At 38.3% G+C, this 12,873-nt stretch overlaps 1 protein-coding gene and 4 non-coding genes across 5 annotated transcripts; all 5 read left to right on the top strand.

The window, feature by feature from the left end:
- The first annotated feature begins 5,138 nt into the window (after nt 1-5,138).
- Nucleotides 5,139-12,180, top strand: RABGGTB (Rab geranylgeranyltransferase subunit beta). Its single transcript, XM_045292158.1, is given in 11 exon segments — nt 5,139-5,218; nt 6,035-6,142; nt 7,332-7,529; nt 7,991-8,096; nt 9,009-9,061; nt 9,142-9,252; nt 9,748-9,873; nt 11,009-11,030; nt 11,033-11,064; nt 11,066-11,158; nt 11,622-12,180. Coding segments are annotated over 11 exon segments (993 nt in total). The 5' UTR covers nt 5,139-5,215; the 3' UTR covers nt 11,763-12,180.
- Nucleotides 5,816-5,894, top strand: LOC115870228. The gene has a single exon (XR_004046599.1). It is a non-coding gene; the product is annotated as a small nucleolar RNA SNORD45 (small nucleolar RNA).
- LOC115870230 lies at nt 6,374-6,455 on the top strand. The gene has a single exon (XR_004046601.1). It is a non-coding gene; the product is annotated as a small nucleolar RNA SNORD45 (small nucleolar RNA).
- Nucleotides 7,649-7,728, top strand: LOC115870227. Its single transcript, XR_004046598.1, has one exon. It is a non-coding gene; the product is annotated as a small nucleolar RNA SNORD45 (small nucleolar RNA).
- On the top strand, nt 8,850-8,928 carry LOC115870229. The gene has a single exon (XR_004046600.1). It is a non-coding gene; the product is annotated as a small nucleolar RNA SNORD45 (small nucleolar RNA).
- Nucleotides 12,181-12,873: the final 693 nt, after the last annotated feature.

The following is a 12,873-nucleotide window of genomic DNA, read 5'->3' as shown; positions in this document are numbered from 1 at the left end:
TCTCATTCGGTCTAAAAAGTATCACCATTTGAGTACATTTATAGCAAGCCCAAATTCCATACAGGCGTTAAGAGACCTGACTGAGATGAGTTGTCTCACTCCTCGTTAAAAAGAAAAAACATGAGTAGAAAGGCTGAATGGATGTAACCACTCTAGCTGGAGGAGGCATCTGCCTCCCTATAAGAAGGAATTCTCCTTAGAAGCAACAACCCCTTGCTGATGCCTAGTTAAAAGTGATAGTATTTTCACATTCAGTGATTGCTTAGCTTATAATGTAAATTCTAGCAAAGAATCTATATCTGAAATCACCCAAACCAAAGCCAAACAGCTATGAATTTCCTACCACTTTCACATCTCATATAGTCAAGAAAATTTGAAAAAAAATGAATGACATAATAAAAAACACCCCCACAAAACCAGCTGCAGAAACACAGCAGACGGGGACCACGCTGTTGCCTATTGCCTTCTGAGACTCAGAGCCCTTCCTTGAAAACCTTTAATGATCAGCCCATTCAAATTAATGCACATAAGGCCCCTGGCACCTTTTACAGCACCAACCCAGCGTGACTTATCTCTACCCATGGCTTTAGTCTGCCCTCTATTACAAATAGTCTGAAACCTGCTGTGAAAGACAGCCAACTACACCCTCCCAGCACCTACACAAAATCCACCATACGCACTAGTGCCCAGAGATCAGGGCTTATTAAACACTCTTTTAAAAAAATCTCACACACAAAAAATCTCAAACCTAGATGGACAGGCCCCTTTGAAGTCACCCTCTCCACACCCATGGCTGCAACATTAAAAGGAAAGACACGCTGGTTCCACTTCACCTTCTAAAGCAAATGCCTAGTTCCTCTACCCTTCCATCCTTCGGTTATATCAAAGACCCCACAAACCCTCTCAAGTTAAAATTAACCCAAAACTGACTGACCTAACTGTCTTGCTTGCTTTTCTGGAAAACTGTCATAAGACGTTTAGCCAACGCCTCCTGGGTTCCTATGTGTGGTCCTTTAATTTTATTTGTTTGGATCTGCATTCTTAGTCTTGCTTTTCTCTGTGTTACAGTTGAACCCTGGACCTAGATGCTAATCCATTCTAGAAGGAGCGTCGAGATGCAAAGCAGTCAAGTTCTGAATCAATCAATCCCAAAGAAATAACTGAAAATGGATTAATCCATTCTCGGTCACCGAGTTTTTACTCTAACCTGGCCTTTCTATATAAAACATCACACACAAATTTCAAATTAAATAAGTTCAGAGTTAAATAATATAATTTAAATAAGAAGCACAACATTAAAAAAGTTTTTAACAACTGCAGATGGCCCAGACCTTGAGAATGATGAGGATCTGGATCTGTGGACATGGGTGTGGAGAGGCGACATGGAAAGAGAGAGTCATTGTTTGGAGGGGAATCCCCTTCCATAAGATCAACTGGTGGCTGCTTTTTGGAATTTTTTTTTTCCTTCGTTGCCTTTTTTCACAAGGACCCGGCTGGCTTTCTCTAAAAAACAAAACAAAACAAAAAAACTGTCCAATGTAGTCTGCTGTTGACATTTCCTTAACTGGTGTCTACAAGGGTTTACTAAATTATCAACAATATCGATAACATGGTCAACCAGTTCCTTATCATAATGATTCTTTTCAAAAAACTGTTTCTTAGAACCCATGTTTTTTATCATAACATTACAAAAGCCACAAAAACTCAGAAAATTATAGTGAAATGCTTGGAACACAGCCACACAAGGGTTAAACCGCCGTACTAACAATGCCAGCCAACGCTGAGCGACCAAAACACTAACTGCTTTTGTTTACAAAAGTCACGAGAGTCAGGTTGGATTGCTATGCTTTGTTCTAGCTCTGATGCAAAATTGTCCCCGCCTTTCGTGTTGAAATCTGATTCTGTCAAGTACTGACGCGGTCCAGAGTTCCACTGTCTCCTTTCACAGCAATCCTGCCTTCCAGAGCTGTTACAACATTGATAGGTGGGCAAAGCCACCCTTTATCTCTTTCTGCCTGCTGATCTCATCACAAAACCAAAAACCATGTCCATCATAATCCCAGAGGATGAGCCACCCTTAAAACATCATGATATAAGGGCTAGCCAAAAATTCTACTCACTCATGCACCTTACTTGACAGAACTAATGGGGTTTTGCGAAGGTCTGCCTTGTTCAAGTGGCACAGCTATTCCCCCTTGGACTACCTGTGTGAAAAACACTACTAGGTAAACCGTAACAAAAAATGCCTGAAATAAAATTTTTTTTCCCTAAATGCCAGAAATAACAGCAAAACTGGCAGCCCGGGTAGACCTGAAGGGACTCTTTCTTCATGTGAAAAACTGAAATGGCTCGAACTCACCTCTCTCAACCCAAGCACCATTTCAATTATTCAACAGCCTCACTTTAGCCACAGCCTTCATATACAGGGAAATTATAGAGGTCATCTCCCTTGGTAGTTCACAGTAGACATCTGTGTCTGTCTTGACAAAGAATAAATCTTCTTTCTATGTGATGCTGGAACCTATGTTTGTCTCCTAACGAATTGGACTGGCCTATGTAGAATATATCAGGCACCTGATAAAGCACTCCTTTCAGTAGAATCCAGTGTGCCTGTCCCACTTGAAACACCATTTTCAGCTATCAAGCACAGTGTGACCTCACTACTGGAAGGCTTAGGCCTAACTGCAAGCATGGGGCTGGGGATAGGAGGAACAAGAACCTTCCTGTATGTTATGTGAACCTTATAAAGAGAATTAGCAGAAACCCTAACCGGAATCTTGGAAGGAATCCAAATGCTGTAAACCCAGATTTACACCCTAGCAGCAGTAGTCCTGTAAAACAGGAGAGGATTAGACCTCTTAACAGCAGAAAAAGGAGGCATTTGCTTAGCTTTACAAGATGGCTGCTGCTTTTATATCAATAAATCAGGATTTGTTCAAGATAAGACTCAATCTCAAAACTGAAAAACAGAGCTATAAAACTGCAACAACAGGTCAACAGCACATGGGGTTTTCTCTCAGGCCCTCAAAAATGGGTACTACCCTTCTGAGGCCTGTAGAAGCAATACTTTTTTTTTTACTGGTTTTGCCCTAGGTAATTTAGGTCTAGTCACAAAGCTCGTAATTCAAGATGAAACCCAATACATTCTCCTACTTCAGACCTAGCAGCACAGGTAGCAAGGAGCCCCATGACACCCAAACTCAGTTGGTAAGGAAGTAGGCAGATAGACATAGATAATCTCTCTCTTCCTTTTATGCTTCCTGTTTACTGGAAATGAAAGGTTAATGATTCACAGAAATGCACCCCCACCCCAATCTTCTAGTATAAACAACACAAACACTCCCTGAAGGAACCTCATGTTCAAAATCTCCCACCTGCCTGCAGATGACCCTGATTCCTGGAATTACCCCAGTCCACAGTACCCTGCCTCCAAATGTACCCAAAGACTACCCCCTTGCCTAATGCTATGAAATCTTGCTAATCTGTACAGAGAGCTCCTTCGGACTCAGGTCTGAGGCCCTTCTCAGGTTTCCTCCAATAACCCCCTCTCTTGCAGTTTAGTCTCTGTCGTTCCTAGAATTCATTCATAAGTACCCAGAAAAGTAATAGAGTTTGCAACTTCTAAACCAAAAGTGAAAATAACAGAATTAGGAAACAAGTAATTAAAACATACACACTATTTTGAAGGCAAGAAAGACTAAAACAATTAAAAGAATTAAAAAATTGAAAGTAAATTGTAATATAAAGAAGTCTAAATAAATAGCCACAACACAGACATGTAACTGGGCTGAGGTTAAATGACAAAGAGTGGCATAAAATCAGGCATGTGCTGTTTGCAAGACAAGCTTAAAACATAGCTACATAAATGTTGCAAGTAACAGACAAAACAAACCCAAAGCTATACCTGGTTAACTATTCCCCAAGGAAGTCATTGCCATGGGACAGATTACAAATAGTAGCGTTGTTGACTTATATAGGCTTTTCAAGAGGGGTCAGGAGGAGGAAACTGGATTTGAAAGTGAACAAAAGGAAGGAAATCCAAACGGATTTATTGAACACTACGTAACACTGCTGCTATATTAATTACTGGTCATTTCAGATCTCTTGAGTTCAAAGAGCTTAAGCTATGTTTAAAAATTATTTTAGAATTTTTAGAAAATTGGAGGTGATACATAATTTTAGAAAATATTGTGATACATCAAAAAAGTTCTGGTGGCATGGTGGGTTACAAGAATTGACTCCATGGCAGTGAATGTGGTTATTTTGGTTGGCGATAGGTGAAAGGCTCCCTGGTGTCCTTGTGAGTTAGGCATTGGGCTGCTAAACGCAGGTTTTCAGTTTAAACCCACTAGCTCCTCATCTTTATAGTCTAAAAAGAACCCAAACCAACCATCCAAACTCACTACTATCAAGCCTATTCTGACTCAGAGTGACCGACCCTACAGGTGAGAGTAAAACTTTACAGTCCAGAAAACTCAGGATCTATTCGATTCTGTTGGTAAAGATGCTCTCCAGCATTGGGGTGCTAATCAAAAGGCGTTTGAAACCTCCAGCCACTGTGTAGGAGAAGGAAAGGGGTAGTTTCCATCCATAAAAAATTTCTTGCCTCCTAAACCCTAGGTAGGGGTCTGTTAGTGCTGTAGCAGTGGTTCTCAACCTCCATTATGCCTCCACCCTGTAATCCAGTTCCTCGTGTTGTGACCTCCAGCCATAAAATTATTTTCTTTGATACTTCATAACTGTAATGTTGCTACTGTTATGAATTGTAATGTAAATATTTGATATGCATGGATTTTCATTGTTACAAGTTGAACAAAATTAAACAAAGCAGTGATTAATCACAAAACAATGTAATTATATATTGGGAAATATTTATGTGTTTTCCGATGGTCTTAGGCAACTCCTGTGAAAGTTCTTCGACCCTCAAAGGGGTCGCGACCCACAGGTTGAGAACCGCTGTTTTACAGTCTCACTGGGTCACTGCACCGGGACCAACTCTCCAGCAGTGGGCGTCACTCACTCGGGTACAGGCAGCGAGGACACCTATGAGCAGCCTGCGGGGTCCTACAGCTGTAATAGAATTAGTTTTTCTTCAGGCAACAGTGTGGTCACCTAAGCAAGGGCGTGGAGGGGGCCTGATGTGCGCTTGTGCGCAGGCGCGGGGCGTTTAAGTCTCCCCAGAGGTTACCCAGGCGTTCTCTTTTCCTGTTCCGACATGGTGAGTGTGGTTGTGCGAGTGAGCTCTGCGTTTGAGGGAGGCCGTGGAGGTAATGTCGGGCCGTCCAGCCGCCATAGGGCTGTTTGTTAACTTTCGAAGAATAAATAGTTGGGATAAAACCTAGGCCTTGGGAGATTCCGTGAGGCTCGGCTGTGGGAGTGTTACTCAGCGTTTCCTGCTGGCCGCGCGGGCCCAGTTCCCTGTTTTAATTTATGTAAGGATTTCTTGGTAGGGCCTCCCTTGTAGGATGGGGCAGCCGATTTCTTAATTCTTTAAAGCTAAAAAGACTATCGAAATAATTCGATTCTGTTGACGGTCTAGTATAAAATTTTAATGTTTTTCAGGAACTTAACGATTCAGTCGTCTCGTTTGGTGGTTTCCCATGCATCTGTAATCACCACGTTGTAGATGTTAAGTGGAAACGAGTAGAGCAGCATGTGCATTGCCTGTTTGCCTTTTAAAATGCAGAGAAGTCGAGGTTGAAGAGGCTAGCTTTGGGGCTACAGAGAAAATGCTGGGAAATCCGTCTAAAACTTTGTGAGGTGAATTAAGAGGGCAGTAAAAGGAGAAACGCAGATAGAGTTTAGTAATTTTCTTGGTCAATGATGAGTTGGCATGTATTCTGAATCTAAAGTTGATTATTGCTTCTTTAGCTCTAGAATTACTCTGAGACCTGGATAATAAATCTTGACTTAAATGGGACTAAAGTGCTTTAGGGTTTTTTTTTGACACTATCTGCCACACAAAAAGTGCAAGTAGATGCTCAGGAGAAGAACACGAGATAATGAGATAATGTTTTGTTATATATTTTGAAAGGGTACACCACAAAAGGATGTTGTTATCAAGTCAGATGCACCGAATACTCTGTTGCTGGAGAAACATGCAGATTATATAGTGTCCTATGGCTCAAAGAAAGATGATTATGTATGTATTATTTTACTGTATTTTTAAAAAGTGGGCTGTATTTATGCATAATTAGTATAGCAATAACAGTATTATACCTATGGTTTCTTAAACGGTTTGCCTATCTAAGACAAATGTTCTCAGTTTCAAAGTGAAGTACATGACATTGGATATCTGAGATTCAGGCTCTATATAAGAGGATTGGCCTTGGTTCTCCCCTGACTATTTTGGTAGTTATGGAAATACTTTCAAGGTCAATGATGTGTTGGCATGTATTATCTGAATTTTCTGCTGATGTGTGAATAACACTTAGCTCTAGTTACGCTGAGACCTTAAAGTTACCAGGGGACTAAAAGCGGTTTTCTCTGAAAACAAAAATTTATGCTGAGAAGTATTTTTGCCTAACCTATACGGGGTCCCTTCAGCAGTACCATGGGAAAGGCTCTCTACTGTAAAGAATTTCTTTTTTGTAAAAATAAACAGCAATGCCCTATATGAGTTGGTATTGCCTTAAAGGCAGTGAGTAACCAGCTATGCTAACAATTGACATAGCATCCTAGGGAGCATTTATTGAAGTTCTAGGCTTAAGCCTTTAGGGTGTAGCCTTCCACTTTATAGTTAATTGTCCACAGTAGCAGTGTTCATGGAGTAGGGTGGTCATGGGGGCTCCCCCAAACCCACTGAATGATTAACGAGGCAGGCCTTGGCATTCTCCTAAATTTTATTCACTCCCACTTAGCCTATTTAAACTCTCATTTTGGGGCTAGGAAGCTTGCCTGATTGAGACCTCTAAAATGGGATACATTGTTAATTGGCAAGAATTTCTAGACTAGAGATTCTCATGTCTCCGTAGCTATCATTTTTCATAACACTTGTGCTGAAAGCTTTAGTCATTTTGGCTTCCAAGTGGAAGTTATGTAAATGACAGCTAATAAGTTATGTACCAAGTACAGATTAAAACAAGCATGGCATCTGTTAAATATGACATTCATTTTCCCCCAAACAACACTTATTTTACTTTTAGTTGGCTTTGGGTAGAAACTACAATTCTGCACTAAATGTTGGGCACAGACACATCGGCATAATCTATAGATTTTGAATCATTTGAAATTGATAACTAAATTTTAGCTGCAACTTCACTGGTAGTATAGAAATAGGTTTGACAATATGGTACCATACTTTGTTTTTAATAAATAATTGTTTATTTTAGGAGTACTGTATGTCTGAATACTTAAGAATGAGTGGCATCTATTGGGGTCTGACAGTAATGGATCTCATGGGACAACTACATCGCATGAACAGAGAAGAAATACTGAAGTTTATTAAGTCATGTCAACATGAATGTGGTGGAATAAGTGCTAGTATTGGACATGACCCACATCTTTTGTATACTCTTAGTGCTGTCCAGGTAAATTCAATGTTAGTCTTGGATCTAGTGCGCTCTGACCTAAAAGTGGGGAAATCCAAACTAGGTATTGGGAAGAAAAAGTCAGATTAATCTTTCCAAATGAAGCTTGTAACTTACAAGGTCAATGATGTCATGGCATGTATTAACTGAATCTAAAGTTGATGTGTATCATCAAGCTCTAGAATTACACTGAGACCTTGGATATTATCTCAATCTATGAAAATCAATAGGTGGAGTTAAATGATTTAAAAGTTCGATATCTTAGAATTTAAGATTTTAAATTAGTTATAGAAAGCTAATGCTTTTTAAGTTGCATTGTAGAAAGTATTCGAGTTTGAGATAGTTTGTATGAAAGCAAAAGTAGGCTTGCTAGACAACTAAAAGGTAGTTGAGCCAGATCAGCAGGACAGATTGGACTATTGTGAAGAGAATAACTTTAATGTGGACTGTTTTTGTTGCAGATTCTTACTCTGTATGATAGCATTAATGCTATTGATGTAAATAAAGTTGTGGAATATGTTCAGAGTCTACAGAAAGATGATGGCTCTTTTGCTGGAGACATTTGGGGTAATGCCACATTTTAATCCATAATACCAAAAACACCAGCGTTGCTGTGTTATTTTTGTGTCTTGGGAGTAAGTGCGAACTTGGTGTTGGCAGGTGATTTTTTAAAACTAATGGGTTGGAAGCTTTGTAGTAATCAACTTACAAGAAAATTATAGAACAAAGCTGTTTAAATGTATTAGTGGAAGTTGAAATTTTTAAGTTTTTCATCTTTTCAGGTCCCACTAAGCAGCTGGTCTAATGGGAATTAACAGGTCTGCTGGGAGTTCTAGCATGCACTGTGGTAGTTATATCAGCATCAGGAACACTGGAACAGAGGGGCCAGTCTAAAAGATAAGGTAGGTGAAGTTCTAGTCCCAATATTTTGGTGGCTTTGTGAAGTTTTTTTAAAGGATGCCGGAATTAAAGAAACTTTACAAACTCGCTGACTATTTCATTGGAGGGAGGGAGTACAATTTTACCTGGTAAATGTAGATAATCTCTGCTTTAGGGCTGTCATAGTGCAGGCCGGAGAGACCAGCTGCTTCATGGGATGTGAAAATCTACTTTTATAAAATAGGGTAAGTTTAATGATACAAAAATCACTAGTCCTTAGTTCTAATGTAACAAACTAGTTTGCTCTGTTGTTTATTAGATCATTTGGCTTTTCTCATTAAGAAAGAGTTAATCCTGAACTATTGAAAAAAAACGATAATCCGTAATTGTACAGATTTTGGTATTTTACTTACATCCGAAGTTGCTCTTTGGGATTTTTTGGGTCTATGATGAGTTGGCATGTATTCTGAAACTAAACTTGATTATTACTATTTTAGCTCTAGAATTACTCTGAGACCTAAAAATACCTGAATCTTAAATGAAGTTTTGTTAAGGGTGACTGAATATAATACGTGCTTTACTTTGATTTGATCCTTTTAGGAGAGATTGACACAAGATTTTCTTTCTGTGCGGTGGCAACATTGGCTTTATTGGTAAGTTTCCAATCCTGTACTGTGGTGTTTAAATAAGGGTGAGTGTGGTGGACTTGAATGGGTCTCTTTTCTGTTTGTAGGGGAAGCTGGATGCTATTAATATGGAAAAGGCAATTGAATTTGTTTTGTCATGTATGAACTTTGATGGTGGATTTGGTTGCAGACCAGGCTCTGAATCTCATGCTGGACAGGTATTTGCTAATACAAATTAAAATAATAGTTTCTCTTAGAAACTTTCCCCTCTTTGTGGAATTTTCTGGCCAGGCAAACATTAGAAACAAGTCTCTGCTACCCAAGCTAATAAATAGCACCTATTTTCTTGATGTGCTAGAGAAAGGAAATAGCTTGAAATATTTTGACAGTTATGGGGCAGAATTTGAACCTATCAAATAACGTAGATGTGTTCAAGATTTAGGCCAAAGACGAGTAAAATTAAACCCTAGATCAGATTCCCACTAGTAATGGTACTATAGGAAGGGTAGAGCTGCTTGAGTACGTTTTTATCTTTCTCCCTTCTAGCTGCTAGTGGCTTTGAATTGCCAACCTTTAGGTTAGCAAGCCCAATGCCTAACCCACACTGTTCAAGCAGCTAGGTGGTGTGAGCTTATCAAATTTTACATGTTTAATTGCTTTTAATGGTGAAAAATTGAGTTTTATACATGTACACTTTCTGTCTGTAATTTTAGATCTATTGTTGCACAGGATTCCTTGCTATTACTAGTCAGTTGCATCAAGTAAACTCTGACTTACTTGGTTGGTGGCTTTGTGAACGGCAGTTGCCATCAGGTGGACTCAATGGAAGGCCAGAGAAGGTATTGTTTGTGATAAGATAAGCTATATTCTAATAACCTTATGAACTTGAGTAACGTTCTTTGCCCTGTGTATTTATAATTAAAGCTTACATAGTTTTTTATGTACGTCCTTGTAATTTTTCAAAGAGTGGTCTTCATAAAAGTGTAGAGCACTTAAGCTGAAATGATTTGTCAAGCCAGGCTTTTGTTTAAGAAGCGCTTAAAGAAATGCGCGCACGCTGCGTTCTGACTTCCTGTAACATTAACTGGGTTTAAGGGACATGGCATTTTGACTGCTACAGAAATGGTTTACATTTACCTCCTACCATTATGCTGACTTACCCATTTACTGAGACTAGTATCCAGATTTTTTCTTCTAATCTAGAAATTTACTGTGCAGTCTACCTCTCTGGATATGCACGAGTTTGGATTTAATGCTAATTTGAGTATTAATCCCAGTAAATCCCTTTCATTCATGAAAGCATTACTTGAGTAGTAATTATAGTCAAGAAGTTCTTAGAAAGCACACATCAAATGTAAATACAAACAATGCAGTTGATATTGTCATACTGACCCATCCAAGTGATCCTTAAATTCTTTTTACCTATGGACAGTACCAAAACCGCAAACTCATGCCATCTAGTCATTTTTTATAGAGACCCTATTTATAGGATAGAACTGCACCTTTGGGTTTCCTAAACAAACACCTTAAAAGAATAGAAAGTGTCATTCTTGGGGCCAATAATGCTTAATTTTCTTACATATATTATGTTATATTTAAATCAGGTACTTCTAAAGAACCAGATAGTAAATATTTTCCCTCTGTGGCCCAATAGCAACCACATAATTCTATGGTGAGAACAAAAGCATCCATAAAGAATCTGAAAATAAACTGGGTGTGGAGGTTTGTTAGGCATATTTTGCTGTCACTAGTTTCAATGAATGGCAAATGAATCATTATTTTGTAACGTAACTTTCAGAACGGGTACCTATACTTCTGGTCATCTTTAATTCTAACAATTAATAGATTTTAGCATTGCAAGCCTACCTGAACATTTCTTTGAGGCAATTCACTTGAAAAATGTTCCTCACAATGATATGGACGTAAACATTGAGAGAGCAAAAATTGGCGACAACTCATCCTGCTTTTTCTTAGTTACCAGATGTCTGCTACTCCTGGTGGGTGTTGGCTTCCCTAAAGATCATTGGAAGGCTTCATTGGATTGACAGAGAGAAACTGCGTAGTTTCATTTTAGCATGTCAAGATGAAGAAACGGGGGGATTTTCAGACAGGCCAGGAGATATGGTAAGTGTAAGAATATTCATGCATGCCATAATTTTCGTGTTTGTGTTTAGACATGTCCAGACTTAAACATGGGTTGCTTTCTAAGCATTTATTTTGCTTTATGTTGGAAATGGTTGAAGCATGAACATAAATCGTGAAGAGACTGGAGGCAATCTCATTAAAGTCAGAGTTAAGGGGTGGGCTTGGTCAATTGGAACAATAATTTAAGGCATATTTCGGTAAAATTTTACACCAAGTTTTTAAAAAAATTGGGGGCCCGGCATTGCTAGTATATTCATAAAGCACCATTGTCTTTTTGGTGGACCAGTTTCATTACTGTAATTAATGCTGTGATGGGAATTAGCTTATTTGGGGTACCTAAAATAGAGCTCCACACAGGCAACAATGGCATTTACCAGTCAGTATTAAGGATGTTATCATTTTCTGCTAGTGTATATAAACTGCTTTCCTTTTTTAAAAATAGGTAGATCCTTTTCATACATTATTTGGAATTGCTGGACTATCGCTCTTGGGAGACGAACAGATTAAGTCCGTTAACCCTGTTTTCTGTATGCCTGAAGAAGTTCTCCGGAGGGTGAATGTTCAGCCTGAACTAGTGAGCTAGAGTCATTAATGGCGAAGATCCTTAGTATACTTTGGCCATTTTAGCATTTGTTATTTGAGTGCTCATCAAACTAAAAATAAGTGTCAAAGTTGTTAATATTTTATATATATATTTAATTATGTAATTATTGTAAAATACAGATCTTTTATCCTATATTTAACTTTTGTTTGCTGATAAGCACTGTTCTGAGTAGAATTCACTTTAAGTTCTGCCAACATTAATCATTAGAGATTGAATTTTTATTTTGTAGTATTTTCTTGTATATCTAATCGTGAAAAATTTTAAGAGTTTAAAAGCACTTTTGAATGTCTGATTACTTAATGTGTTCCTTTCATATACTGCATACACTGGTTTGTGTCATGAATGTTGCCTGTTAACAATGACTCCAGTGAATTATTAAAAGTTGCACATAATTAAATGGTTGTTGGAGTGAATTATTTAAAAATACAAAAGTAATTTGATGTGTAGTGGTGGTTACGTAACGTCTGACTTGGTCACAAAATAGGTGAATGACAATTTATGAATTGTAATGTGAATTGTACTTAGAGCCAGTGGCTTTTTAATATTTTGTCAAAATGTCCACTATTTACCCAAGGAAATTTTGACTTACCTCACCCAATAAGAGGAAATCTTTTGACAGAAATATTGGTAATTGCCAATTTGAGTCTGATGGGTGCATTGTTTGCTAGTAATGTATTTGTCAAATATTTACTTTTTAATGCATTTTAAAATTTTAATGATTGTTGATGACTCAGCATAACCCCAAACTAAGTCTTTAGGCTAATCTTGATTAAACCTTAGTTGAAAGTGTTTGATCAGACCCAGAAGGTTGGTCATGAAAGGCCTGGATATATTCCTATTCCTCCATCTCCCAAATCAGCCATTGGCAACTGGTTAGTTTGAGGTATAGTCATTGGCATGACTTCTCTGGATGAGTAAATGTGCTGTGCTTACCTGACTTACTGAGACTAAACAGTCTGGTCAATTTAATAGTGTTTTTAATAGTAAAAAATATAAACTTAAAGCTAAGATGGTCAAGGAAAACATTTTCCATCAGTAGCAACAGCACCTCATCAGAAGTATAAAACTTGTGAGATCTGGAGAAGTTATT

This window comes from Echinops telfairi, unplaced genomic scaffold (genome assembly GCF_000313985.2).
Source record: "Echinops telfairi isolate 266 unplaced genomic scaffold, ASM31398v2 ScPeMD7_443;HRSCAF=831, whole genome shotgun sequence".
Lineage (NCBI taxonomy): Eukaryota > Metazoa > Chordata > Mammalia > Afrosoricida > Tenrecidae > Echinops > Echinops telfairi.
This window is presented reverse-complemented; position numbering and strand designations above follow the sequence as displayed.